At 38.7% G+C, this 26,296-nt stretch overlaps 1 protein-coding gene across 8 annotated transcripts in view; it reads left to right on the top strand.

The window, feature by feature from the left end:
- Nucleotides 1-6,011: 6,011 nt before the first annotated feature.
- Nucleotides 6,012-26,296, top strand: part of tcf4 (transcription factor 4) — a 279,930-nt gene continuing 259,645 nt past the window's right edge. For 2 of the 8 annotated variants that reach the window (XM_088071476.1, XM_088071479.1), the window contains exons 1-3: nucleotides 6,013-6,741; nucleotides 7,049-7,087; nucleotides 13,561-13,633. In XM_088071476.1, the coding sequence (XP_087927602.1) occupies nucleotides 6,640-6,741; nucleotides 7,049-7,087; nucleotides 13,561-13,633 (214 nt within the window). In that variant the 5' untranslated portion in view covers nucleotides 6,013-6,639. Of the gene's footprint in view, nucleotides 6,742-7,048; nucleotides 7,088-13,560; nucleotides 13,634-26,296 lie in introns of all 8 variants that reach the window. The other 6 variants (XM_088071477.1, XM_088071481.1, XM_042509549.2 and 3 more) reach the window with 6 other exon arrangements.

Here is a 26,296-nt window from a genome sequence, read left to right as displayed (position 1 = left end):
TAATTACCTAAAAAAATGCTACGAATCTGTGGTTTGCAGAGATGCAAAATTTCAACATTTTTCCAGGTGATTGGCCACTCTCGCCTCTTTCCTTCTGCAACAGCTGACATTTTCCATGTACATAAACCGTATGGCTGAAAAAGCAGATCTTTTGTGATATTAAGGCCACATTCACGCAAGAACATTCCTACTAAAAACTTTGCGTTACAAAAAAAAAATCAGTGGTCATATGATGATATGACATTGTGAGAACGAACCTTGTGTACACGGATCCACAAAACTCCCAAAACGCTGTAGTATGCATGCGAGGCCAGTAGTTGGCGGTCTAACTTTGTAACAACACATCACAGAAGAAAAAAACGCACATGCAGAAAGTGCGACAGTGACGTCACCGTTCTCACAGGATCCGTGCATTGCCAGTTTACACGGCAACACAAGAGTATCGTTTTTGAAAGATTACGCTCTGGAATCCAGTTTCAGAAGTCGCTGTTGTCGTGTGAGCAAAAGGCCAAACCGCAACAAAAGTTTAAAGTTTCATGCAAGAACCATTGTTGTGTTAACGGCCCCGAAGGAAGTGTTTCTGATAAAAACAAACAAATACAAAGTGAAGCATCATAGTGGTCGATGGTTTGACTGTTTTTAGGAAGAGGGCGCTCGATGAGTTCAGCTGGATGAGGAGGAGGACAGAGGAATGTTCCAGAATGCTGATACTGGGGACAGATCACACACACACACACACACACACACACACACACACACACACACACACACACACACACACACACACACACACACTAAACACACTAAACACCAAACAAACTTGAGCCAACACTCATCCACTCTCTTGCTTTTCCTCTCCCTCTCTCTTTCTCTCCAATCTCCAAGAGCACTCACACTTTTACACACTCATATACTTATACACACACAGACACACACACACACACACACACACACACACACACACTCAGTGATCCGGGTGGAATCAAAGGGTATTAGCTGTGCGGTGCTCAGTTCCCCCGGTCCTTTCCCAGCATTCTCCACAGCTGTACGATTACACAGGTGTTTGGCAAAAACACACTGTTAGAGACCGCAGAGGGGCTGTGTGTGTGTGTGTGTGTGTGTGTGTGTGTGTGTGTGTGTGTGTGTGTGTGTGTGTGTGTGTGTGTGTGTGTGTGTGTGTGTGTGTGTGTGTGTGTGCATGAGTGTGTGTGTGTGACAGAGAGAGGGAGACAGAAAAAAAATGAATATGCATGTGTGGTTGCATGCATTAAGTGTGTGTGTGCTTGCACAGCTTCCCTGCAGGAGTGTGTGCTTTTATGTCTTTTATATATGTGTGTATGTTTATACCATTAATTCCTCCCACTGACTCAGCCCTGCTATTTCCTTGACCACCACTATCATCACATTTTAAATTCTCTGCTGTCTTTTTTTTCTCCCTCCGTCTGTCTCAGTCTTCATTCATGTCTGTAGTTTTCTCAGAAAGAGACTTTAATTATATGTTACATATTGTGCGTGTTTTATACACATTTTTTTTCAATATCTGCATAATTTCTGCATAAAACTCTTGATGAAAAATGCAAAAAGTCAAATATCACAAATAGTTTCTACCATAAACTTTATATAAAGATGGATGACAGGTCTTAACTTTCCTCAACTGTACAAAAATGAAGCCAAAATATCCTGAATACGTTCGCTGCCACCTTGAGCTGGTGACATAATTTGGAGCCAGAGGTTGCGCAATAGCGACTTCCTCTGTATCAAATTCAAATTTTCATAATGCAGTTTATTTGGTTTGTTTGTTTTTTACATCTGGCTGCAACTTTTTTACTTCTGCAATGATTCAATGGTTCCCAAAGAAAACACACTTTTATTATATTCCATTTCTGCCAGTATTTCCCGTAAATACTGGACCTTTGAATGTTAACAATTTACATATAAATTGTAACAACTCGTCATCCTCATTTATCCCAAAGAATCCAGGTATACTGTAAGTCATTTTTTACAGTGTATTTCTATGCACTGTAAAACTTTTGTTTAAAAGTCTGTTTTTTGTTGTTGTTTTTTTTTTTGTCCAAGTTAACCAGTTGTCCCACAAATTGAGTGACACCATGAAATAAACCCCCAGTCCCAAATTCCTTCCCAGCTCATTATGTAATAACCTCTATCTATCAAAGATGGTTTTTGCAGCTCAGGTTTGACCCAGATGTGACAGACGTGCTGTGTTCTGTGTCAGACCATAACTGTGCATTCCTGCTCTGTTTCAAGGTTAAAACGCGCAGACTAAACCAGGATATGTTGTGCGAATGTTATGTAACTCTTTCCTGTGTTCACATGTTGATAATGAGAGAGACGCAGCGAGAAGTTGGCAGTTCAGCTTGGCCTTTTCTTTCTTTCTGTTTTTAATTTTCTTTTTTAAGGACGTTATGGAAGAGAAATGTTTGCAATAATCTGCTCACATTTCATTCAGTGTTAGCCACACAGAATACATGATCATCGCCCAAATTGTTTAGCAACAATTTAATGGTTTTACATGTAACTTTTTGCATGTATTAATTATTTTTTATTGCCAGCGGGTGCATACACACAATTTAAAAACTGAGACCAGATAAAAAGATCATTGTCCAACTGATGGATGTAAATCTCCTCTAAGCTCTGGTTTGGTCTCCACCAACTCCTGAGAAAAATATCTGGCTCTTTAGCTCCTAAATCTCTAATCTTCTTCACTGGTGTTTACCTAACTGTAGGCAGGTTTCCATTAACCCTCAAATTGCGCAGTTGAAATTGCTCATATAAAATGCGCCTCATGGAAATATGACAATTAAAAAACAAACAAACAAAAAAACTGATTTATCATCAAAAAAACAAAAAATGCTTGCATGAGGTGGTGCTTTATATTCTATTTTGTCATTTATATTACTTCTATATGTTATGTTAATTGTTTTGCACCAAAACACCAAGTCACATTCCTTGTATATGTAAATGTACTTATAATAAAATGCAATAAAACCAAATTCTGATTCTGATTTCAAGCAATGTGGGAAAAAACAGCCATATTTTGCAAAACTGCAATGGAAACACTTTTTTGGCTTTTCTAGGTCACATGATGCTATGGCTATGTGCTTGTCAGTAGGAGCTGGCTCCCTCATGATGCAGCAGGAGCTACAAGAGCTGTTATTGCATCACATAACTGAGAAAGTTGAGCAGATCATCCGGAAGTTTTGAATCCACAATTCCTCTGTGAAATCCTGGACTATCACTTTCCAGAAATCCCTCATACGTGGCCGCTCCCACGTATAAGGAGCTTGCCTTTCCATTATTGCTCGCATAACACGCCTACATGGCCCTCGATTGGAAATAATGACGGCTAGTTTGGTGGCTGCAATAGATATAAAGCTGCTAATGTTTTGAACATCCATCACCATGCTTTTTGGATCGTGTTATCGTGAGAGAAGTCACATAACATTGCGAGTTGCATCAGTTAAGAACGTGGCTGGAGGGAAGCTGTTGCGTCTGCATGATACACAGATGGACGGTGTCCGGATGAAACGCTGCCAGTAACGACGTAATACAAGGAGCACGAAGGTCCCTACAGCGTGGGTGGGAGGGACTGTGGATGTATCCAACAAACCCCAGACTTTCATGTGGGTTTCTGGCATTCGCTTCTCGTCTGAATATCATGTTTTTTTGGGACACCATACCGTGTGCCTTTGTTGCCTATGTCTAAACGTGCTTTTGTTGACGTCCCGGCGTTGGTTGCCATGTGCTTTGTAAACATAACCACGCGCTTTTGTAGTGTAATCCCACCATGTGCTTTTGATGACATTGCAACGTAAGTGGAAGCATCCCAGACACTGAAGGATGCCTTGAGTATAAAATAAAGCAGCGATATGTGACAACTTCAACCATTTCTTTATTATTTGGTCATTTTTATATGTGACATCATCTTTTATTGTTCTATTTATTTCATTTTATTTTTTATTTGTGGTTCTTTTATTTAATTGAACTCATTTGTATTACTCTCTTTACTTTAAGATTTATTATTTTATTACATTTATTTTATTATCAGTGTTGACTCATGTCCTTGTATCTTGCATTTGTTTGTTCATATTAATTATTATTTAATGAGTTTTTATTTTTATTCTAAATGGATTTGGATTTTTTTATGGTCAGTTAAAGGGTTTGTTTTGTGCCTGCAACTTATACCTCACACTTTGTGCTGCACATTGGAATGAAATGTGCTATATAAATAAAGTTTTGCTTGCTTGCTTGCTTACGTTTATGAAAACATGACTCTTATAATGTCTTTATGTTAGATCAGAAAATCTCTCATGTTGGCTGTTTTGGATCATACTAACAATCATCATTTATACTGTCACTTCATTGTGCTGATCTTTCAGATACTTCAGAGGCCTTTTGGGGACGGTGGGGGCCGAGGTTCCCTCCTGTTTGCCCGGTTGGCAGTCGGCCATGGGGCCGGCCCTGTATGCTGTGTCTGTCAGGTGCGTACTGGCTTGATAAAGTGGATAAAGAGAGTTGTGTTTACCGTCCACTTCATATCTGACGAGATCATCCCGTGACACTTTTAACACAAAAACTGTTGATGAAATCCACCTCAGATCAGCCGCGCAACACAGATTCAAACATGCTTGCACTCCTGTTTTTTGTACCAACAGTGAGTGGCTCTGTGCTCTCCGCTGTGCTCTGCATAAGCTGTTACATGGCTCGCAGTTTGTTTGAGAGTGAAAGGCTGTGAAGGGCCAACAGGCAGGACCACTTTACACTGCAACAAATAAGCCTTTATGTTGTACCTGCACCTGTGTGTTTTTGCTGGCTTTTTCTCGGAGAGAAACCCGCACATGCAGGGTGTAATTTGCAGAAATAGGCCAGTCATTTCAAACCTGCAGGCTGTGGGCTGTACGCAGGGGAGGGAAAAAAAAAAAAAGCAAAGTACTGCAAAGTATTTCCAGAGAGGTGCGTTTCGGCGCTGTTGTGGTTGAAGTCGTGACCAGTTAGGGGGTTACCATGGAGGTCAATGCTGCACTTGTTAGTCAAACCAATAAAAAAGCAATATTACATAAAATACATAAATACATAGATACATGTGTAGGGATAAATGATTATATGAAAAACTACACTGTAAAATCTGACAAGTTGATTTTACTTAAAAAACAATCCAGCAAACAGATTGCCTTGAAAAATGTAAGTAAATATAACTATTAGTCTTCATTTGTGTTTACTTTTTATCTTATTGTGAAGGTTACATACGATTTTGTGAAGTTGCAACTGAAAATGACAAGTTTAATGAAATCATTCTAAGTTTTAGCAGCTTAGGTAAATCAAGTTCCCTGTGCCATACTGTATATCTGTATTCTGCCGGTTGCCAACTATTTTATCATATTTGTACATTCTCAATAATGTTAAAACAAAAGTGGCAGATATCAAAACTTCATTATTGCCAAAATCCTCTTTGTGATGATCAAGTTAAGTCAGGCTAACTTGATTTACTGACGTTGCTAATACTTTGAAAGAACAAGGTAATTCAATTAAGTTGCACCAACTTCACAAAATTAAGTAAATAGGGCTAAATTTTGAGTAAACTTAACAATTTATAAAAGAAACATAAATTAAGATTAATAGTTATATTTACTTTCGTTTTTCAGGGCAGTCGGTTTTCAAGACCATTTTAAGAAAGATCAACAGTGTAAATCAATAAAATAAAAATAAAAATGTTATAAATTTGTGAAAATTAGATGTATGAAAAAATAGTTGAGGGTGAATGCTGCTTGCTCCAAAATGAAAAAAAAAAGAATCACCTTTGCCTCCTTCAATTAGCCCAATTAACCCAATCCAAAGCAACCCAGCCAATCACCGCACCAATCAGCCAATCAATCAAACCAACAGAACAATTTTTCTTTAAAATATATTTATTTTTCCTGCAGTTTTTCCGCTCTCTCGTGCAGCAGCAGCAGCTCGTCGCGGCGGTGTTGGACGAGAATGTAAGCTAGGTGGCCGCACGAACACATTTATCACACCGAGGCTGTGCCAGACGCACATGGGATCCGTCCTGCGTACCCGGGGATCTTCAGCACCCGCAGCCCGAGCGGAGGGGACCCTCAGCCCGGCCAGGAGCAGCGCTCACCCCGCCTGGACTCTTCCCTCTGACACACAAAAACACATTTGTGAGATGATCTTTTTCCTCCCCGGGAGGCTCGCGGAGACACAGCGTGTTATTTATTTATATCGTGTGTGAGCCTGACAGTCAGCCGCGGCGGACAAACTGCGTCTTAACGCGGAGAGGTCGGACTTGTTTGGCTGGAGAAAAACACACCAAAAACGCACGCGAAAAACACTCCCGTCCTGTCGCGCACCCCCTTCTTTTTTATTTCCTGTCAGTTTTTTTTCCGTGCCAAAGCAGGAACCCGGGACTGAGCCCTGTGCGCCGAGGATGAAAGAAAACTAGATTTGTGATCGAGGCTGTGAGGTTGTTTTACTGGATTTATTTCGCTGTGGAGGAAAAGAGATCCGGGAGCGGAGCGGTGCGCAAAAAAAGCCGAGGTCCTCCTCTCCCTCCCTCTGTCTCTCCATCTATCAATCTGTCTACCTGTCCTCTTCTATCGATCTATCTCTTCATTTGTTTCCATGTTTTTAGGTCCGTGCGATTTTGCTAAAATGCATCATCAACAGCGGATGGCAGCTTTGGGCACAGACAAGGAACTGAGCGACTTGCTGGATTTCAGCGCGGTAAGGAAACCGATCTTCTTCTTACTGTTAATATGAATATAATGAGTAGTATCATGAGCCGTAGAAGAACATAAACGCGTCCTGTAGGCTTCTTACAGCGACCACTGTTTACATTTTTTTGACTGTATGAGTTGCACGGCACATAAACCTGCATATTTTCACTCAACTTATTTGCACAAAAGTGTGTTTATGTAGAGTAACTTGCAGAAAAGTCAGTGCATATTGTTTTGTAATTTCATTTTTGTTTGTGTGTGTGTGTGTGTGCAGAGAATTGTGATGCTGCATTAGTAATTTTGTTGTCTTATAGATGCGAAACAGCGATTTGAAAATGTTCCCAACATCCATGGTAGTATATCTCATTTTAAGTCCTTTTTTCCTTCATGTGTAGTCTGCTTTTCTGCCCATGATAGGATTTAGAAAATGTTTCCTTTTTATTTGTCTGTGTGTGAGTTTCTAGGCTGCTCCATGCACCGTGTTGTACAGATTATTTCAGATGCAAAATGCTCGATGTGGAACCTGCATGACAGTCACAGAGACAGACAGACAGGCAGCCGAAAGGAGGGAAATGTGTCACACTTTCTCTCCGCAGTCCAAATGTTCGTGCAGCAGGATGTTAAATGCCCAAACTCGTGGCTCCGTTTAGAAGTTTGTGTTTTTTTAAGAACACTTGTGAACTTGACGGACAGGAAATAGTGTCCCCCCGCTCTCGGCCATGTTTTCTCTGCGCCTGTCCTCCTCTGGGAGCAACTTTGTTCTGAAGAGGAGGAGGGAAAAAAAAGAAGAAACACCCCAAAATGAAAAAAAAAAACCCGGACTGACATTAATCCTGTTATGAAACGTATCGAGGCAGCATGAACATAATGGCATCAGAAAATATCACAGGAATAAAGCAAGTGATGCTGAATGAGATGCAAATACAGAAGAGAAAAACTCAAATTTTTAATGCAATATTGTAAGCTCCAATGCAATGCAATAAATAAATAAGATTGCAGCTGAGGCCTGCAAGTTCAATGTAGGTGACTGGAGTAGTCTAGGAATATCATAAGGAAGCAGCGTGAACATAATGACATTTGAAAATATCACAGGAATCAGGACAGTGATGCTGAACGAGATGCAAATGTTGGATAGAAAATCATTTTTTCCCTGTAATATCGTAAGCTCCTGCAAGACTTGTGCAATGCAATAAACAATCTTAAGCAGTAAATTTAACTAATATTTTTAGTTCCTCCAAGACAAATGGAATGCATTAAACAAATAAAATCACAAAATATCCTGTAATATTGTAAGTTGCTGCAAGACTAGTACAAAGCAATGAAGAATAAAATCACAGCTGAGGCCTGCATATGCAATGGTGGTGACTGAAGTAGTCCAGGAAGATCGTAGAGATATAAAAAGAGAGCATGAACATAATGATATCAGATAATATCATAGGAATGAGGCTATGCTGATCAAGATGCAAATATAGGAGAGAAAATCACTGTTTTTTCTATAATATCATAATATCCTGCAAGACTAATGCAAAACAATAAACAAATGAGATCACAGCTGAGGTCTGCAGTGTAGGTGACTGGAGTAGGGATATCATAGAGATATGCAGAGACAGCATGAGCATAACGACATCAGAAAATATCACAGGAATGAGGCTGGTGATGCCAAACAAAATGCAAATGTAGGTGAGAAAATCACATTTTTTTCCTGTAATATTGTGAGTTCCTGCAAGACTAGTGCAAAGCAATAAACTAATAAAATCACGATTTTATTTTGTAAGCTCCTGTATAACTAATGCAACATACTAAACAAATGGGATCGCAGTGTTTTGCTGTAATATTGTAAGTTCCTGCAGGACTTATGCAATGCAATAAACAAATAAAGCAAGTAATGCTGATTGAGATGCAAATACAGAAGAGAAGATCACAAAATTTTAATGAAATATGATATGTTCCAATGCAGTGCAATAAACATGTAAGATCACAGCTGAGGCCTGCATGTGCAATGTAGGTGACTGAAGTAGTCCAGGGATATTGTAGAGACAGCATTAACCCAATGAAATCAGAAAATATCACAGGAATGAAGCTAGTGATGCTAATGTAATGTAATGTTTCTCTCCTACATGCAAATGTAGGAGAGAAAATCACAAAATTTTCCTGTAATAATGTAAGTTCCTGCAAGATGAGTGCAATGCAACACACAAGTGGAATCACAGCTGAGGTCTGCAGTGTAAGTGAAGGAGTAGAAATACTGTAGAGATACAGAGAGATAGCATGGACATAATGAAATCAGATAATATCACAGGAATGAGGCTGATGATGCTGAACGAGATGTAAATGTAGGAGAGAAAATCACAGTTTTTTCCCTGTAATATCAGAAGTTCCTGCAAGAATAATGCAAAGCACTAAACAAACAAGATCACAACTGAGGTCTGTAGCTGACTGGAGTAGTCCAGAAATGTCGTAGATATGTATATATAAGACAGCATGAGCATAATGACATAAATATATTGCAGGATTGAAGCTGAAATGATACTGAACAAGAAAAAGAAGCAAATGTAGGAGAGAAAATTATAATATTTGCCTATAGCACTGTAAAATCCATCGGATGCAATAAACAAATAAGATCACAGCTGATGTCAGCAATGTAGGTGACTGGAGTAGTTCAGGACTATCGCAGAGATATAGAGAGACACCATGAACATAATGCCATCCGAAAACAAGATGAAAATGTAAAGGTGAAAATCACAGTTTTTTCCTGTGATATTGCAAGTTTCTTCAACTGCAAAGCAGTAAACAATAAGATCACAGCTGAGGCCTGCATATACACTGTAGGAGATTGGAGTGGTGTAGGGTTATTGTAGAGAGGCTAGTGATGCTGGATGAGATGCAAGAATAGGAGCAAAAATCACAAAATTTCCCAGTGATTTTGTAAATTTCTGCAATGCAATAAACAAATAAGATCCCAGATAAGGCCTGCATATGCAATGTAGGTGACTGTCTCTATTAACATGTAATATCAGAAGATCTCGATATTAAAAAAAATGTGTCTAGGAGATAAAATCCCTTTCAGCTGCTATTGGAATGTAACAAATACCATAAGATCACAGACGAGGCCTAAATATACCCTGTAACCGGCCATGTAGGAGAATTATAGAAAAACTATAACAATAGCATAGGGGATTTGAATCCAAAAGCTATTAAAAGAGGAATCTAACCTACACAATAATCCCCTATAGCTGCAGTGTAAACATAAACATAGACATGATAATCTGTGAATAGTATATGAATATTGTTATTGTGAGACTTTTTACAAAGGACATGCAATAACATCACTGTTGTTTTAGAAATGAGGACCAGAAATATATTGTAATAATTAAAGATATATGGTGTATTGCTTATATAGGCCTGCGTCTATCATAAATACAATGTTAAACTCCTTTAATACATAGTATTTTGTCTATAAATACCACAGATGTCTAATACAATCACTGTAAATGCATCATTTAGTGGCACTTTAACAACATTAAAGGAATTTTACTGGAATGTTATGATGAAATTAATTTAAAAAAAAGGCATATTATAGATTCATTAAAAAGTGACTACACAGACTTATATTAACCCATGTAAAAATCTTATGTATTTTTTTAGCTGGAAAAAGCACAAAATATCACTTATAATCACTAAATCCATCACTGAGAACCACAAAGACCCATCAGTTCTCTATAGGAATATTATGATGATACAATAAACATTATTCTTGCCTTTGTATACCTTAAATATTATATAATAACTCTTGAGTCCCTTAACAGGTTTCCAAAAATGTCAATCAGCCTGTCTTAAATGATAATTCTTGAAAACAAATTCAAACAAAGGAGGGCAGCAGCAGCTCGAACGTGTCTCCTCTCATTATAAACGCAGGCCGGTTGCATTAATTTATGCGATCATCTGTCTTTGCACGCCCACAAGCTGACACCCGCAGCTCAGAGTGGGTTCGACTGGGATATCGATAGACCTGCTAATAATCAGAATTAGATCTTTTATCTCGCAAACATTTGTTTTCTCCTCGTTTGTCGCAGCCACGAGGGAGCGACCCCAACATTACACACTTACAGGCCCCACAGGCTGTATTAGGACCAGCCACAGATTGAGCATTTATTGTTTTAGTCAGGGTTTTAATTTACTTTTATTGTGGTCTGTATAAAAGAAAAATTTCCCCCGTAAAGCTCGTCTGAAAGTGTGAAGCTCAGAGTGCGATCAGTGAGCTTTCCCCATCAAACAGGCCGACACACGGGCCTGGTGTTTATCCAGAGAGGTTATCTATCGAGGTCAGATGTCTCGCTTTGATGAGCTGTTTTTCTTGGGAAGCTTTACAGTAGCTCGTACATTAAAACAACCGGAATCAGTATTCAAATTCTGTCTCTGTCTTAACGTGGGCTTATTTTCCTGTAGATTTGTAGAGCAGATGGTGACTAGTTCTGATGATTATCTCATATGTTTAAGTCAGATATGAAATAGATATGAAGTGTTTCATTCCAAAATGAGCCGTCCAACATTTGGTAAAAAAAAGTGGCATGTTTGAATGAAAAACACATTTATATTAAAATTGAGCAGGTGATTTAAGTGATCCTGTTTATTTTTCACAGATGCTGAATGAGGAATTTGATTTTGTCTCTGCTTACCCAAAAAATGTCCTTGCAGTGTTTTGGAAAATAAACCCTTCATATCTGTGTTCAGCTCTGAGCTGAGAGTCTGTGTGGTCATGAGGGCTGGGTGTCCAACGTGGACGCATTTTGAGCACAGACCGAAATGTGTCCCTAACAAGTACAGAAAGCTTGGATCAAGAGGTGGTGGACTCGAGTCACAAATCTGATTAATTTGCCTCAAAAAAAACCCCAAATAAAATCTTTAACTTTTACTTAAATGCCAATGACGACTGACTTTTCTAAAATTTAGATAAACTGTTTGTGAACATTTAGCATGATGTCTGTGAAGGTGTGTTCAGACCAAACGCAAAACCAATTCTCGCCACATGAATTGTTTTTTTTTGGAGTAACAGTTGTGCGAGCAGCTAACACCAACATTGCAACTAACTTTGTTTGTAGTAAAGTACGAACGATAACTAGAATCAGGTAACATACATATTTCCAAAACTAACGATGCAATCCCGTGGCTTTGTTTGTTTATTTTCCAAACCTTTTCCTCTTTGTTTTGTCTCTGCACAGCACTTTTGTTGCGTCGTAAAGATCTGCGAACTTAGGGACAATAAGTTTGCCTTCCATTTCTGATTCTCATTGACGTCAGGAGAATCTCAACGCCGATAGACAAATTTACGGTAAATTGGAACATTTTAACGCTCTTGAACACGTGTTTTTATCAATTGGCAGCCACGGGCGTCTGCTCGTCTCTACATGTGTCTTTGCATGGACTTTTTATGTACTCTCGTTGTACGGCTTGGTCCGAACACACATTTACTCTGTCAAAATATTTTAAATGATATTCAATTTGGGGCACAAACAGACTTTTTTAAACGCGTAGGAGTATGTTTGGGACTTGTTGGCCTTAACTACGGACCTGACTTACAGATCTGCCCACGGGTCTTGACTTGGGTAACTGGTCTTGTCTTGGGATTCAACTGTCCTGGCACTTGAATGGGGATTTATCTGTATTCCTTGGTATTCTGGACTTGAAAGACTTGATTTTGGACATGTTAGTCTTGATTTGGGAGCTGATCAATTTGACTCGGGACTAAGGCTGGACAATATAACAATATTACAATGAAACCATGATATAAGAATAAATATCGTCTTAGATTTGGATATCGTAATATTGCAAGTGTTTTTTTTCTTGGTGTTAAAGGCTGAATTACATTAAATTGGTTTCATTTTCTGAACTCAGCAGACTGTTCTAACTGTTCTAGTATTTGCCTTTACCCATATATTTATTATATCCACATTACTGATGGATATTTCTCAAAAAAGTCATTGTGTAAATATGTTTAAAAAAGCACCAAAAATCTACAAGGTTGTTGTAATCTCGATATTGAGCTATTTGGTCCAAATTATGGTAATATTAGATTTTTTTTCACCATATTGTCCAATCTTACTTGGAGAATTGATGTGCTACTTGTATGGACTTGGGACTTGACTCTGGACTTTTTGACCTCGACATAGAACATCTTTTGGGACTTCAGACTTGACCTGAGACACGTTTGTCATGACTTGGAGACTCGTTAGCGAAGATTTAAGATTAACCTGCGACTTGTAGAACAGTAACTTTGTCCCACCTCTGCAGGCCTTTATTCCTTGATCCCGATTTCACTCAAAATTTTGCCAATTTTAACTGCAGTTCATTTAAACGTCTTACAATAACTGCTTGTGTTTAAAAAATTGTAATTTAAATTTTGGCTCTATTTATTGTATAAAAACATACTTACATACAGAAAGCAATTCTGGAATTGGTTCCAAAATTTAAATCTGTATTAAAATGATACTCAGTGACACCCAGCCCTAGTGATGATGTACCTTTTGTTTTTTGTTTTTTTTGGTAAACATCCACAAAGAGTTTCCTTCCAAAACGAGATAATTACTATTTTAAAAGCAGAAAAAAACCTCTCATAAGATAAAAATCAAGTACATTAAATTTAAAACACTTAATAATGATATGAAATTGGATGAGAATCTGGCGGCAGTGTTTTTTCCAGCCGAATGTTGCCCTGGCGTTTTGGAGTGAAGCTTTTCGTGCGTAGCCGCAGTGATGACTGTAGAGATGTGTCTTGCTGTCTGCAGTGTCAGTGCTCTCGGAGGTAATGTGCGCTCTGTTTGTCTTGTAGATGTTTTCCCCTCCTGTTAGCAGTGGAAAGAACGGACCGACCTCCCTGGGGAGCGGACATTTCTCCGGCTCAAGTACGTCAGCTTTCTCCTTTTTTTCCCCCCTCTCTTCTTCTTTTTCTCCTCCTCTTTTCTTTCAGCTCTCTCTCAGCCTCCTCCTCCTCTTCGTCCTCTTACACCTGCTCGCTGCTGCTTCGCTTGCTGTTTAAATTTTCTTGTGTGGGTATAACCATGTTCTGCACATGCAGATGCAGTTTTTGGGTTTCATGCTGTTTTGCTTGGCGGATTACTTTTTATTTTGGGAGACTTGAAAAATTGCAGGATGTTTTTTGAATACTTGGGCCTTGTTGTTGAGCTGGTTGGTGTTTTCATGCTATAATTTTGCTGAAAATGTCACATGTTGTTCAAACAATGTGGCAGCCTGGTCGACTATATGGCTTTGATCATGAGTTAGTCGATCTCTCAAGTATACTTATCTATTTGATCTATTTTCTATTATCTGCTGAAGATGTAAATCTCTAAAAAAAAACAGCAAAAAATGTATAGTTTTATTTAAAAAAAACGCTAAGTAATTTCCCAAATACCTGGGCACTGTAGTTTCTAGCAAATGCTACTCAGACAATGATAAATAGTACATTTGTTGGGCACTAAATAGACAGATTTTGACCAAAATTGTTGAATTTTACATTAAGTGTGTGACGTTTATTTTGGTCACATCACCTGTGATATACCTGTGCTTATGAGTACTTTGTACGTGTGTTTGTTTGCTTTATGTCATAGTTAATGAAAAGGTTGTATAGAAATGCAGACATTAGATGGTGCTGAGATTTTTAATGTCTTATTTAAATTTGGGGCAACAAGTTTGTTTTTGTGCTGCACAAGTTCATTCCTGAAGGAGACTTCCTGTTTTCGTGATTTGCTGCTCTCATTCTTTCCTGCCTCTGTGTGTGTGTGTGTGTGATTGTGGAGATCAGTTTACCGTGTTTTTCAACACAGGGGTGTTATTGGTGTCTAACAGGCTCAGTTTGGGTTCATCAGTGGTGAAACTTGTGGTGGTTTTGACTTTGAAATGTTAGTTAAGTTAATGAATGTTAATGCGAGGGAGTTGATAAAGTTGTTTCATGTGTCAGTCAGACGTTCTTTCACTAATAAACTAAGCCAGTCATTCATTCACTGGATGAACATGTTCTCACTTCCAGCTTGTCAAACACGGCAGTTTGATCAGTGGCACTTTGATTCAAACTATGACACTCTAGGTTTCCCTCTAGCGCTAAAGTGTCTTTCAGTGTCTTTCACATCTTGCTCCGTCTTCACAGGAAACTTAGGTCTCATCAACAAAACTTAACACAACAAAACTACTGTGTTAGTTTTAGAAAATGATCATAGTTTGGGTTAAAATACCTAATACCTTAACGAGTGTGTACATGAAGATTTTGTCACGTCATGTACGTCAGTAACTACATCACATGGTTAAAGAACTCAAGTTGACTTTTGGTGCATGAACACTGGTCTCCCGGGTGTAAGTCCTGTGGTTGTTTGGTTTCACATTGTTCACGAACACCGTTCTCTTCAGCGGAAGTTGTACTTGGTTAGGTTTGAACAAACAATCATAGTTTTGGTTAAAATAAATATTATTGTTGCAGTAACTTAATGAGTACGTCCCTTGACGACAATGTTTTGTCATGCACACCAGTATTCATGCCATGTGGTCAAAAAAAAAGTTGACTTTTGGTACACAAACACCGGTCTCCTGGGTTTAAGTCCTGTGGTTGTTTGACCCATCCATCTTCCCCTCCTTACTCAACGTTTTTTGCTCTTTCCATCACATTGCTGTTAATGGGTTAACAATGTAGCTAGTTGAAAGCTCGGTTAGTCTCATACAGATGCTGTAGGGCGACTTGTGTGTTTCTATGAGATGCCCAACACATTCTCATCCCAACTCGTCTATTTATTACGCTCTTGGTGTCCTTTTACGTCTGCTATTCATGCTCCGGGATACCACTACAATAATGTAAACAAATGCACATGGTGGGATGACACTGCTAGTAGTTATTTTTAGAAAAAAGGCGCATACGGCAACCAACGCTGGGATGTCAACAAAGCACATTCTGGCTGGAGGGTTAGGTTTAAGGGATACATATATTCTACTTCATATGGTGTAGTTTAAAAAAAAAAAAAAAAAGGGAAGCAAACACCAGACTCCTGCATGAAAGTCCGTCGTTTGTTGGACCAGTCCATCCTGTGGGCGACCTATTGCTCCTTATATTATGTGGTTACAGGCAGCGTGATGTTGTCCTGCTGCGTTTCATGCACAAGTCCGGCTGTGTTCTCAAGTGACACCGACCAATCACGTATCACGTGGACACGGCAGGTATAGCATATAGCTTATAGCGCTATATTGTATACTGTATAGCATATTGTAACAAAAAAAGCACTGACAAAACAACACTATATTACGAGTCTGGAATGAGTACGGGCTGGGCGAAAGAGTCGTTCTCTAAGTATTCAGTGCGTTATTGATTGATTGATTAAGTCAGTCACTAAAGCCATGTTTAATCTTCAGCTTTGTGTCGGGATGCAGTGTGCTCCAGAAACAAACTGCAACTGGCAAAAAACCGAGCTCAACCTGTAGCAGACCACAACGTGACACCAGTCAACACTTTATTGGTGGGGCGGCTAATCAAACATGTGCGTATATTGCATGAGCATAAAATGTGAACAAAGGATCAAGTAATTGTGACTTTACAGTAATGTAGAAAGCTTTGTCCGAGGATAATATACTACTCTGTCTGTTTGGCCTTCAAACTCATTGAGGTCTTACTCTAACTGACGATAAAAAGCCATCCACGAATATTTCGGGCTGATCCATTGGAGCCAGCTCGTGTTTAAACCAAGACTTCCGCCTTAATTTAGACTGTTCGAACTTGATTGTTCAATACTACTCAGACAACAAATGCAAACCAAGATCTTGTCCCATCACTTGCAGATTTTGCTTATATATGCAGATATCAGCTGATAGAGATTACTTCAGTACCAGAAGCCATCCTTTGGTCTGAACGTCGGCGTGGTTAGCGAGTGACTTCATCAGTCAGTGAGTTTATCAGTAAATGAGTTGTGAACAGGTTGATAAGGAATGTTTTTTGTGTCTTTGTGCATGCATGCACTGTTGGGGAGTGGTGAATATCATGTCGTTAAACCTGTAGTTTAACTACATTGTGCAGCAGCTTCGTAGTTGTCCATCTGCATTTATATTTGCATAATGATTCAAGTAATTAAATTGTACTTTTCAATTTTTTTTTTTGACTACAAGTAGTCAGGGGTATTAATTATAGCAATTTTCTTTAAGAGATGATGCATAGAAGAAGTTGTTTTTAAGAAGTTACATGAACATTTTACACAAAACAAAAGTTTTCTCGCAACAGTGGGGAGTTTTATTTTTTGGGTAATCTATGACCCGAGCAAGTAGGCATTTTTTTCCAATAAACTTAATTGTGTGGCATTTATGTTGACATGACAATTTGTCTGCTATTTTGTGATAATTTCAGAGCACAATCTTAATTCATCGTTTTTTTTGTTTATAAAGTAGCTTTAGTTAACTAAACTACTTCAACTTTTTCATTGTGAAGTATCTGGTGCTTTGCAAAGCTGAACTTTTCCATAATAAATTCAATCTTTGATCATGTAGGGAGCTGTTATTTTTTTTTCTTTCTGTGAACTTAAAAATGTAAAGTTTAATTAGAAATCAATTATTTTTAGCAACTTCAGTAAAGCAAGTATACTGTGCTATATATCTGTATTCTGCATGCGTATTTGTATTTTCATGTTAACAAAACAGAACTTGCAGATCTCCTAACTTCATCAATCCTCATTTCAAGTTAAGTCGAACTAACTCGATTTAGTAAAGTTGCTAACACTTAGAAATAACAAGGTAGTTCTGCTTGTCATTTTCAAGTTGCAACAACTTCACAAAATTAAGTAAATGCAGCTTAATTTTGAGTAAACTAAACAATTTGATATAAAGTTAATGTAAATTTAGGTCAATAGTTATATTAACTTTTTTAAAGATTATTTTATCAGACTTATCAGATTTTACAGTGTATATGTAATTATAACTTAAATAAAGGTAATGAAAGTTGTGTAAGTGTTTTGGTTTTGTAGAAAGCGAATTTATTAGCTTGTCAATCGGAAACGTTTGACAGTTGATCATCTGAAATGAACTGATGAACAATCGGCCTTTTTTACAGACAAACAAAAGCAGACTTTTCCTTTATAATGACAATATTTGCAACAAAGTGGCAAAGATTTATATTGCAGTGATGATATGATCATAGTTGTTTTAGTACAAAGGAGATATTCTTGTTCTCTGCTCTCCTGCCTTCTCTGCGGTTGTATGTACGTTTCCATACGTTACCTCTTTGTTGTGATCATATATCAGGTTGTAGGTGGTGCTGCATCTCCATATATTCTGCCGTATGTGTGTGTTCTTCCATAACATCCTCGGTCTGTGTGAGACGAGCTCAACCTCCGGAGGATACTGTCTTTTTAAAATCTTTCCTGGAAGCTTTTCACAGAAAGCAGCCGGGTCGTTTCTGTTGCTCCCGCTCATGTTATTTGCCTCTAAACGGCGTTCGGAAGCCATTTTGTTTGTTGGCTGGAAAACAGAGAGATGCCGAGACGTCTTCTTTGTTTACTGCTCCGTTGTGCGGTTGTTGTTGTTTGTGCTCTGCGGTTTCGGCGACGTTGTTTGCTCCCGTGCCGTGCATACAAATGCGAGGAAGGACGAGAAATGGTACGTTTTTGGGGAGGAAAAAAAAAAAAAAAGGCCCGGCTTTTTGTAGAATCTGTAGTTGTGCTTCGTTTTGCTGCTTCGATCTTCATTTTCAGATTGTTGTGTTTTTTTTTTTTTTTTCTTTTGTTTCGGGAACACACGCTGGTGTCACACACGCATGCACTCATCCCTGTACACAAATCACACTCTGTTTCTCGCACACACACGTCTAAACACCCACATGTACGACACACACACACACACACACACACACACACTCTCTGCTCACCCCTGCTGTGGCTTTCTGCAGGCCTCGGCATTTTGATGAGCCCGCCGCTGTTTGTGAATGCAGCTAATTAGAACTCTATAGACCTACACAACCATGAGAGCAGCGGTTTCCAAAGGCTGGGGCGAGGCCAGAAGCTGGGACACGCCGTCGCTGAACTGGGTCGTCTTTAGTTCAGGCTAACAGACGTGACTTTGACTTTGAGAAGTTAAAAAAATACATTTAGAGGTTCTGAAAACATTGTATTTATATTCACTTGTGTCCAGTATTTTCTCCTCATCATTTATGTTTAACCCTTTAACCCTCTGAAACCTGTATCAGTCTTCTTGTGCTGCGTACACACACCTTTCACTTGTTTTTAAACCTTTGAACCCTGAGTTAAGTGGTTTGAAATCTTTTGAAAACATGGAAAACAAAGGCAATGAGCAACTTGGCAAGAAATGTCCTGAAATTTTCAAGAAATTAGTAGATTTAGAAAATATTTTACAAAATCTTAGGATTTTGTATGAAGTAGGATTATATTTTTAATACTCATAATTCAATATTATTATTATTATTTTATTATTATATATTATTATTTTACAGAATTATTGTAATTTTGAAGCATTTTCCCAGGTACCTTCTGTTTTCTTTTTTTTTCTTCTCATACTTCTCTATTTAAAGAAAAACAACAACAACTAATTTTAGGTAATTTTCTTGTACATTTTTTTTTAACTGTTTTTTGTTTTTTTTGCTAATTTATGGCTAATTTCTTCCTAAATTTCTCATCGTCTTCTTCCCATGTTTTTGAAAGAAATCAGGGTTCCCATGGTCACAGAAAACCTGCAAAAGTTATTGAAATTGACAAACACATTTTCTGGGCTGAGAAAAATCATGCAGTTAGTAAAAATCAAATCAAATCAATAAATATTTTGGAAAAGTCATGAAACAGCACCCACTGAAACTGCTGAGCAACCAACAGTAAAAGAGATTCTGCAGAAGCACAAACTTTAAAAATGCACAAGATCTTAAATAAGCATCAGCATATTTCGTATCAAAAGATGTAATTCCATTCGTGATAGCTGAGAAGCTTTTGATGATTGTTTTATTGTTTATCACAAAAAAGGTCCGTCCTCTGTGATTTTACGGTGCAACGAATGATTATCTTCACCGTCGGCTAATCTGTCGATCCTTTTCTCTTGTAAGTGAGTCTAACTGTCAGAAACTGTCAGAAAATGGTGAAAAATGTTGATCATTGTTTCCCAAAGCCCGAGATTATGCCCTCAAATGTCTTGTTTTGTCCAAAACCCAAAGATACTCAGTTAACTGTCATCGAGGATTGACCCTTTGATACCTGAGCAATTTGGCTTGACTTCTCTCAAAAACATAGGAACAGGGCAACAAGCAACTAACAAGAAATTGCCCCCAAAAAAGCAAAAAGTTACCTGAAAAAAAGAAAAGTAAAAACACAAAAAACAATAAAATCCCAGACAAACTCCCAAACACAACAAGAGAATGACCTCAAGATAGTGCTAAAAAAATGTGATTTTTTTCTTTTGTCCCTGTGACATAATTTTGAATATATAATTGAGAGCATTTTAAATCTAGATGTATTGTCAAGTTGCTTTATTTCCACTTTTTTTAAGGAAATCAAGCGAATCTTTTCAAGGTTAAGAGGTTTAAATGCTTGTGAAAGGTGTCTGAATGCAGCACAAGAAAATTGATAATGATCTAAGTGTTAAAGGGTTAAGAAACCAGAAAATATTCTCATTTAAGATGTTTTTTTTTCTAAAAAATAACTCAAACCGATTAAACAGTTGCCAAACTATTTGGCGATTAGCTTGGTAGTTGACAAATAATTGATTAATCATTGCAGCTCTGTCTGCAATGTAATAGAATAATTTATTAGCTGAAGTGAATTCAGTATATTTTAGTGAAATTAAAGAGTTTTAAGCATTTTTTAATCACAATCGGGATGATATCATGACAAACTGTGACACGAAATCGTCCCCTGGAACTAAGTATTGAGGTTCAATATCACATAATTGCTTTGAATCTGCTATATTAACAAGTATTTTGCAGAAATTTCCAAACACAAAGAATACAGTTTGTCCTTAAATGCTTTGAAAAACAGGTGGATGTTGCCAAACGGGGTTACAGAAGACAACATCAGCAGCAAAATTAGGACATAAAGGAGACATGAGGCTGCGTGGAAACACAGAAGTGAGTAAAAATAACACGTCAGTCACACAGAGAGGCAGAGGAATCAAAGCAGGTTTTAGGATTTGCTTTATCTGATGCTTTTGAGGATAAGTGGTGACATTTTTTTCCAAACACGTCTTCACGTAGAATTAGAATTTAGAAATGACAACCTTCACACAATGCTGTGAATAAATTTCGGTTTTTGAAGCCCTCTCCTGGTTTCGATGTAAGTCCTCGTATTTTGGGCGACAAATTCACCTTAAAACACAAAAGCGTCTAAACATAAACGCCGCACAATCCCCACGAGTCCCGGCTGACACGCTCAGCCCACGGTCATCACCAACCAGGAAGTGGATTAGGCGTTTTAATTATTGGGAGATTTCGCCATTGTTGTTGTTTATTTTGGGATCATCCCTGGAAAGATAATGCACACTTCAAACTCTGTGTGTGTTTCTAATCTCCTCCTGGATGGAGCCGTTCAGCGAGCGGCTTCACTCTGCCTGTCAAAACCGCCGCCACCGCCACTCGTCTATTTCAGGTCTTGGCTGATTCTGGTGTTTTTCCTTTTTTTTTTGTAACGCGTAACCTCACAGATCCGCCGTTTGTCTCCCTGTCAATGGTGTTGGAAGGGGACTGAGGTGTGTGTGTGTGTGAGAGAGAGAGTGTGTGTGGATGAGTGTATTCATACGAGAATGAGTGCTGGGTTTAAAAATGTGTGTGTGACAGGTTTTTAGTGTGTGTGTGTGTGTGTGTGATTGTGAGTATGTGTGTGTGTGTGTTGAGTTGGGGCCACAGAGGGGGGGTGGGACGGGGCCTCTGGGGGCGAGAGGACAAACCATCAGATACTCGTAACATAAAGTTGGCAATGAGAGGTGGAGGAAGGAAGGAAGGATGGAAGGAAGGAAGGAGGGAAGGAAGGAGGGAGGGAAGGATAGGTTGATGGAAAGCTGAAGACAAAAGGGTTAACATGGAGGAAAGAAAGGAAAAAAGAAAGGTAAGATGGAAGAAGGGAATGACAAGGAGAGGAAGGAGTAAAAAGAAGAAAGAAAGAACGAAGGGAAGCCTAAGAAGGAATTGAAGAAGTAAAAAGGGAAAGATGTAAGAGGAAGGACAAATAGAGGGAAAGGAAAGAGGAAAAAAGAAGAAAGAAGGGAAAGAAGAAAGAAAGGACAGGTACGAATGAACTGAAGAAGGAAGAACGGAAAGCTGGAAGGAAGTAACGAAGGAAGGATGGAAAGATGAAGACAGAAGGGTTAAGATGGAGGAAGGAAAGGAATAAAGAAAGTCGAGGTAGGAAGGAATTGAAGGAGGAAGAAAGGGAAGATGGAAGAAGGAGAGGAAGGAGGGAGGAAAAAGAAGAAAGAAAGGAAGCCTAAAAAGGAACTGAAGAAGGGAAAGATGGAAGAGGAAAGACAAAAAGAAGAGGGAAGGAAAGAGGAAAAAAGAAAGAAAAGAAAGGTATTAAGGAACTGAAGAAGGAAGAATGAAAAGCTGGAAGGAAGGAAGGAAGGAAAGCTGAAGACAAAAAGGTTAAGATGGAGGAAAGAAGGGAATAAAGAAAGGTAAGGTAGGAAGGAACTGAAGTAGGAAGAAAGGGAAGACGGAAAAAAGGAAATGACAAGGAGAGGAAGGAAAGGAAGGAGGGAGGAAAGAAAGGAAGCCTAAGAAGGAACTGAAGAAAGGAAAGATGGAACAGGAAGGACAAAAAAAAGAAAATGAGAGTCTTTTTTGGACATTTGCAGGAAGTTTTTTCACGTTTTTGGGATTTTTTTTTAAGTTTGTTGGATTATTACATTAAAAGCTGCTGATTTGTGTTACGTTAAACGTTTTTACGTTTACGTGTTACAAGAGGCCAAAATTACACTGAACTACGCCAGCCGAACTTATGGTTTGATTGATTGATTTAATTTTATTTTATTGTCACGCCCATCCCAAACACGACGGGACACATCATTAATACAATATACACTATATATACTATATATATATATATATATATACACAATATATACTTCCAGGCTTTAGCGACAAAAGTGGCCAACTTATAAACATTAAAAGTAAAGAAAAAACACGTCTTCCTGTCACCATCAGGTCTCCAAAACATTTTTAGGATTTTGAACGTACGTTTTTATTCATTAAAGGTGCTTTTAATTCATCAAAGAAAATGAGCTTCATTCTCGAACTTTTAAACCAAAAAGTTCACACAGTCCGTTTTTAAAGAGCCAGAAGAATGATTCCTGTTCTTAAATCAAACGCAGTCACATAATCACGCTCGATTTGGATACATGTCCGTAATTTGGGCGATGGGTAAAAAGTTTTGGGACGATGAATGATCTGCGTGGTGAGACGGGACATACAGACAGAGCTTGTTCGTAGATGCATTCATTGACTCGCGGACGATGAGAACAATAAAGATCTGATTTTTAAAAACAACTCCTAGTGACATGATCACAAAATCAGTGGGCTTTATCCTGTTTTATTTTATTTCCTGCCACCTTCCACCTCTTCTTCCTCTCCTCGTCGAAGCCAAACAGACAAACGCAGCAGCCCCGTCGCCTCTGCCAGCGAGCTTCACGCATTAGCAGAGAAATTTGGGCAAGGATAGATACAGCCCCGATGGCATGCCTGATTTTTGTTCCCCTAATTGGCATAGCTTATTAAGTCACAGTTCACAGCGGAGAAAAAAGGGGGTTGCTTTAATAATACCCCCTCTCCCGTTTGATTTGATGCACTTGTACTGAGCGAGATAACGCGCTTCAACGCGGCGAGCGACGCCCCCACCGCCACCCTCTTGTCTCTATCCAGTCAAATCTGCCTCTGTTACGCCTGTCACTCAAAAACACCCCGGCTGATCGCTTTCAAAATAGAGATGGAGAGCAGGAGCCTTAATACCTCACCCTCCCACCCTCCCTCTGCCTCTGAGGCTGTTAAATTGTCTCGTTTCCCCGGCGAGGAGATGCAGAACGACTCACAAAAACACCCAACCATGCTCTTAATTGTGGTGCGGATTAGGGATTAATAGGCGTTTTTAGCCATAATGGCAAATATTATTAGCCCCATTTGCTTTTCTAATGCTAATAATGACTCTGCTAATAATGGCAGTGATTTCAAGGTTAGCGTCTTTGAGAACTCGGCGTGGGTTTGTGTTTTTTTTTTTTTTTTCCCCAAAGCTCAGGAGATTGACGTGCCGCTTGCTTCGACGGGCCGGCTCGCTACCGAGTCGGAGCTCCATATGTTTTCCCAAAAGGCGTTGCCGAGATGTGCTGAGCTGTTGAGTTTATTTCAGTTTGTATTTTGTTCTGTTTGGTCTCAAGTTTAATCGAGTTGAATTGTTTATTTTGGCTCTTTTTTTTTTACCCTTTGAAACTTGGATCAGCGTCACTTTTCTTTTGCTGCCTTAAGACGCCTTTCACAAGTGTTTAAACCTTTAATATCTGAGCAGATTGGTTTGATTTCTTTCAAAAAAAAGGGGGAAAAATGTCAGTGAGCGACTTGGCAAGAGATGTAGCACAAATAGCAAAAAATTAGTGCATTTAGAAAACTGTTTTTATATTAAAGCTAGGGAAAAGCTTACTATTTTTTATTTTTTCTGTAATTATTAAAATGTTTAAACAGTTTTTTGGTCATTTCTTTTTTTTCATTTTTTAAAATTTACTTTCCCATTTTTTGTTTGTTAATGTGTTTATTATTATTGTTATTATTTTTTTCATTTTTAGATTTTTTTTGCTAATTTGTAGGTTATTTTCTTGTCCTTTTTGCTGATTTCTTGCACATTTCCAGGTCATTTATTCTTAAGTTGCTCATTGCCTTCTTCTTAAAAGAAATCAAGTCAGTTTGCCCGGATTCAAAGGGTTAATTAGTTTTTTGTGAATTAAGTTTTACTACGAGAGGTGCTGTATTTACTATTAAGAGGGCAAAATCTAAGACATGGACCCCTGTTAAATCCTTATTTGTGGTATTTGATTAAACCCAAATTTGCTGAGGAATAAATGACACAATGATGGGACCTTCAGCCGCCTGCTTTGCCGAGTTGGTAATTCAGACATTAGTTTGAGCTCCTCTTGAGTTTGTTTGGACTGATCTGGTGCGGTTTCTTTGAATTAACTAAAGTTTTGTTGTGTGTGATCACTGTAATGTTCTGTATTTTTAGATGTGTTGATGTTTAGTTTGGTTATCTCTCCCAGTAAGCTTGATTTTGGGGATTGTCAGGTCAAAGGAGGAAACGTGAGCCCAATATGTTAGACATGGAGGTCGCACTCTCGTGACTAACTCTTTAAGTTTCCTGATTTTTTTTTTGGAAAATCGAGTTTTGTGTCTGCTGATCAGGGCTGTAACGATAGCTGCAGTGGATGGAAAACAACCTCTACAGCTGCTACTGTTATTTTGGTTATTTTGTATGGTAGCACTGTGTATTTACACTATGCTACAAACTATGCTTTTTTAGTTTTAGCAGTTGCTGCAGCTGCTCGTCACCGTCTGCTTTCGTCCAGATAAACATACTAATTAACGAGGGTCGTCAGCTTTAACTCGGAAATCATGATGTGATTAAGGTTTGTATATAACGGCTTATTTATTTATTTGATTGATTTATTTAATTGCATTAATTGCTGGCCAACAGTCTCTTCTTTAAGAGGCTGTACTGCGCTGAGTTTTCAAGCCAGAGTGATGATACTGGTATCGTATAAAACTGGAAGACCTGATGAGTCCATGTCGGGCTAGCTTCTCAGGTAGGAGGCTAAAGCATGCTCCAAAATTAGGCTAAATTTTGCAATTTGAAAACTGCATGGCCATTTAACAGGGGTCCCTTGACCTCTGACCTCAATATGTCTGAATGAAAATGGGTTCTGTTGGTACCCATGAGTCCCCTTTTTACTGACACGCCCACTTTATGTTAGTCCTTTATGTTGTAATCCACAATAATGTAAATGAAAACATGCAATAAAAAATGTGATTAATCATCATTGAAATTCTGTGATTAATCAGGATTAAAAAAGATCCCAATATTAACTATTGACATGAACTCTGATACAGATATTCACGGCCCCCAATAACATTAGTGATCAGTGATCTTCACCATGACGTTGACATTTGGGTTTTTGAGTTAAATATAACAACTATTGAATGAATTAACGTGAAATTTGGTGTTTTAGTTTCTCACTGTGGTGATTCGCTGACTTTTAACCGTCGTCGGGTCAGACCTTTAGTTTGGAACCACACGAGTTATTACTTACACTCAGCTACATTCAGAGGCGTCTTTTCTTCTCCTGCTCAGTGACACAATCTGCTGATTTCGGCTCCTCCAATCAGCTGAGGTTGACTGAATACCTGCGCGCCTCCTGTGGCGAACACGGTTTCGGTCCTTTATCTGCTGTATCTTTTGGTGAAACCTCACAGCTCCGGGCCCCCGCGTCACCGCCACACAGCCCCTTCTCTCCTCTCCGCGGTGGGTCTGTGACGTCGGCGAGGTGTCGTGTGTTTGGGGCGCTCGCTCCCACACCTGTTC

The sequence above is a fragment of the Plectropomus leopardus genome, chromosome 20 (genome assembly GCF_026936395.1).
Source record: "Plectropomus leopardus strain MGB_pleo_1.0 chromosome 20, ASM2693639v1, whole genome shotgun sequence".
Classification (NCBI taxonomy): Eukaryota; Metazoa; Chordata; class Actinopteri; order Perciformes; family Serranidae; genus Plectropomus; species Plectropomus leopardus.
The sequence above is the reverse complement of the archived record's forward strand: the minus strand, read 5'-3'. Positions and strand labels throughout refer to the sequence as shown.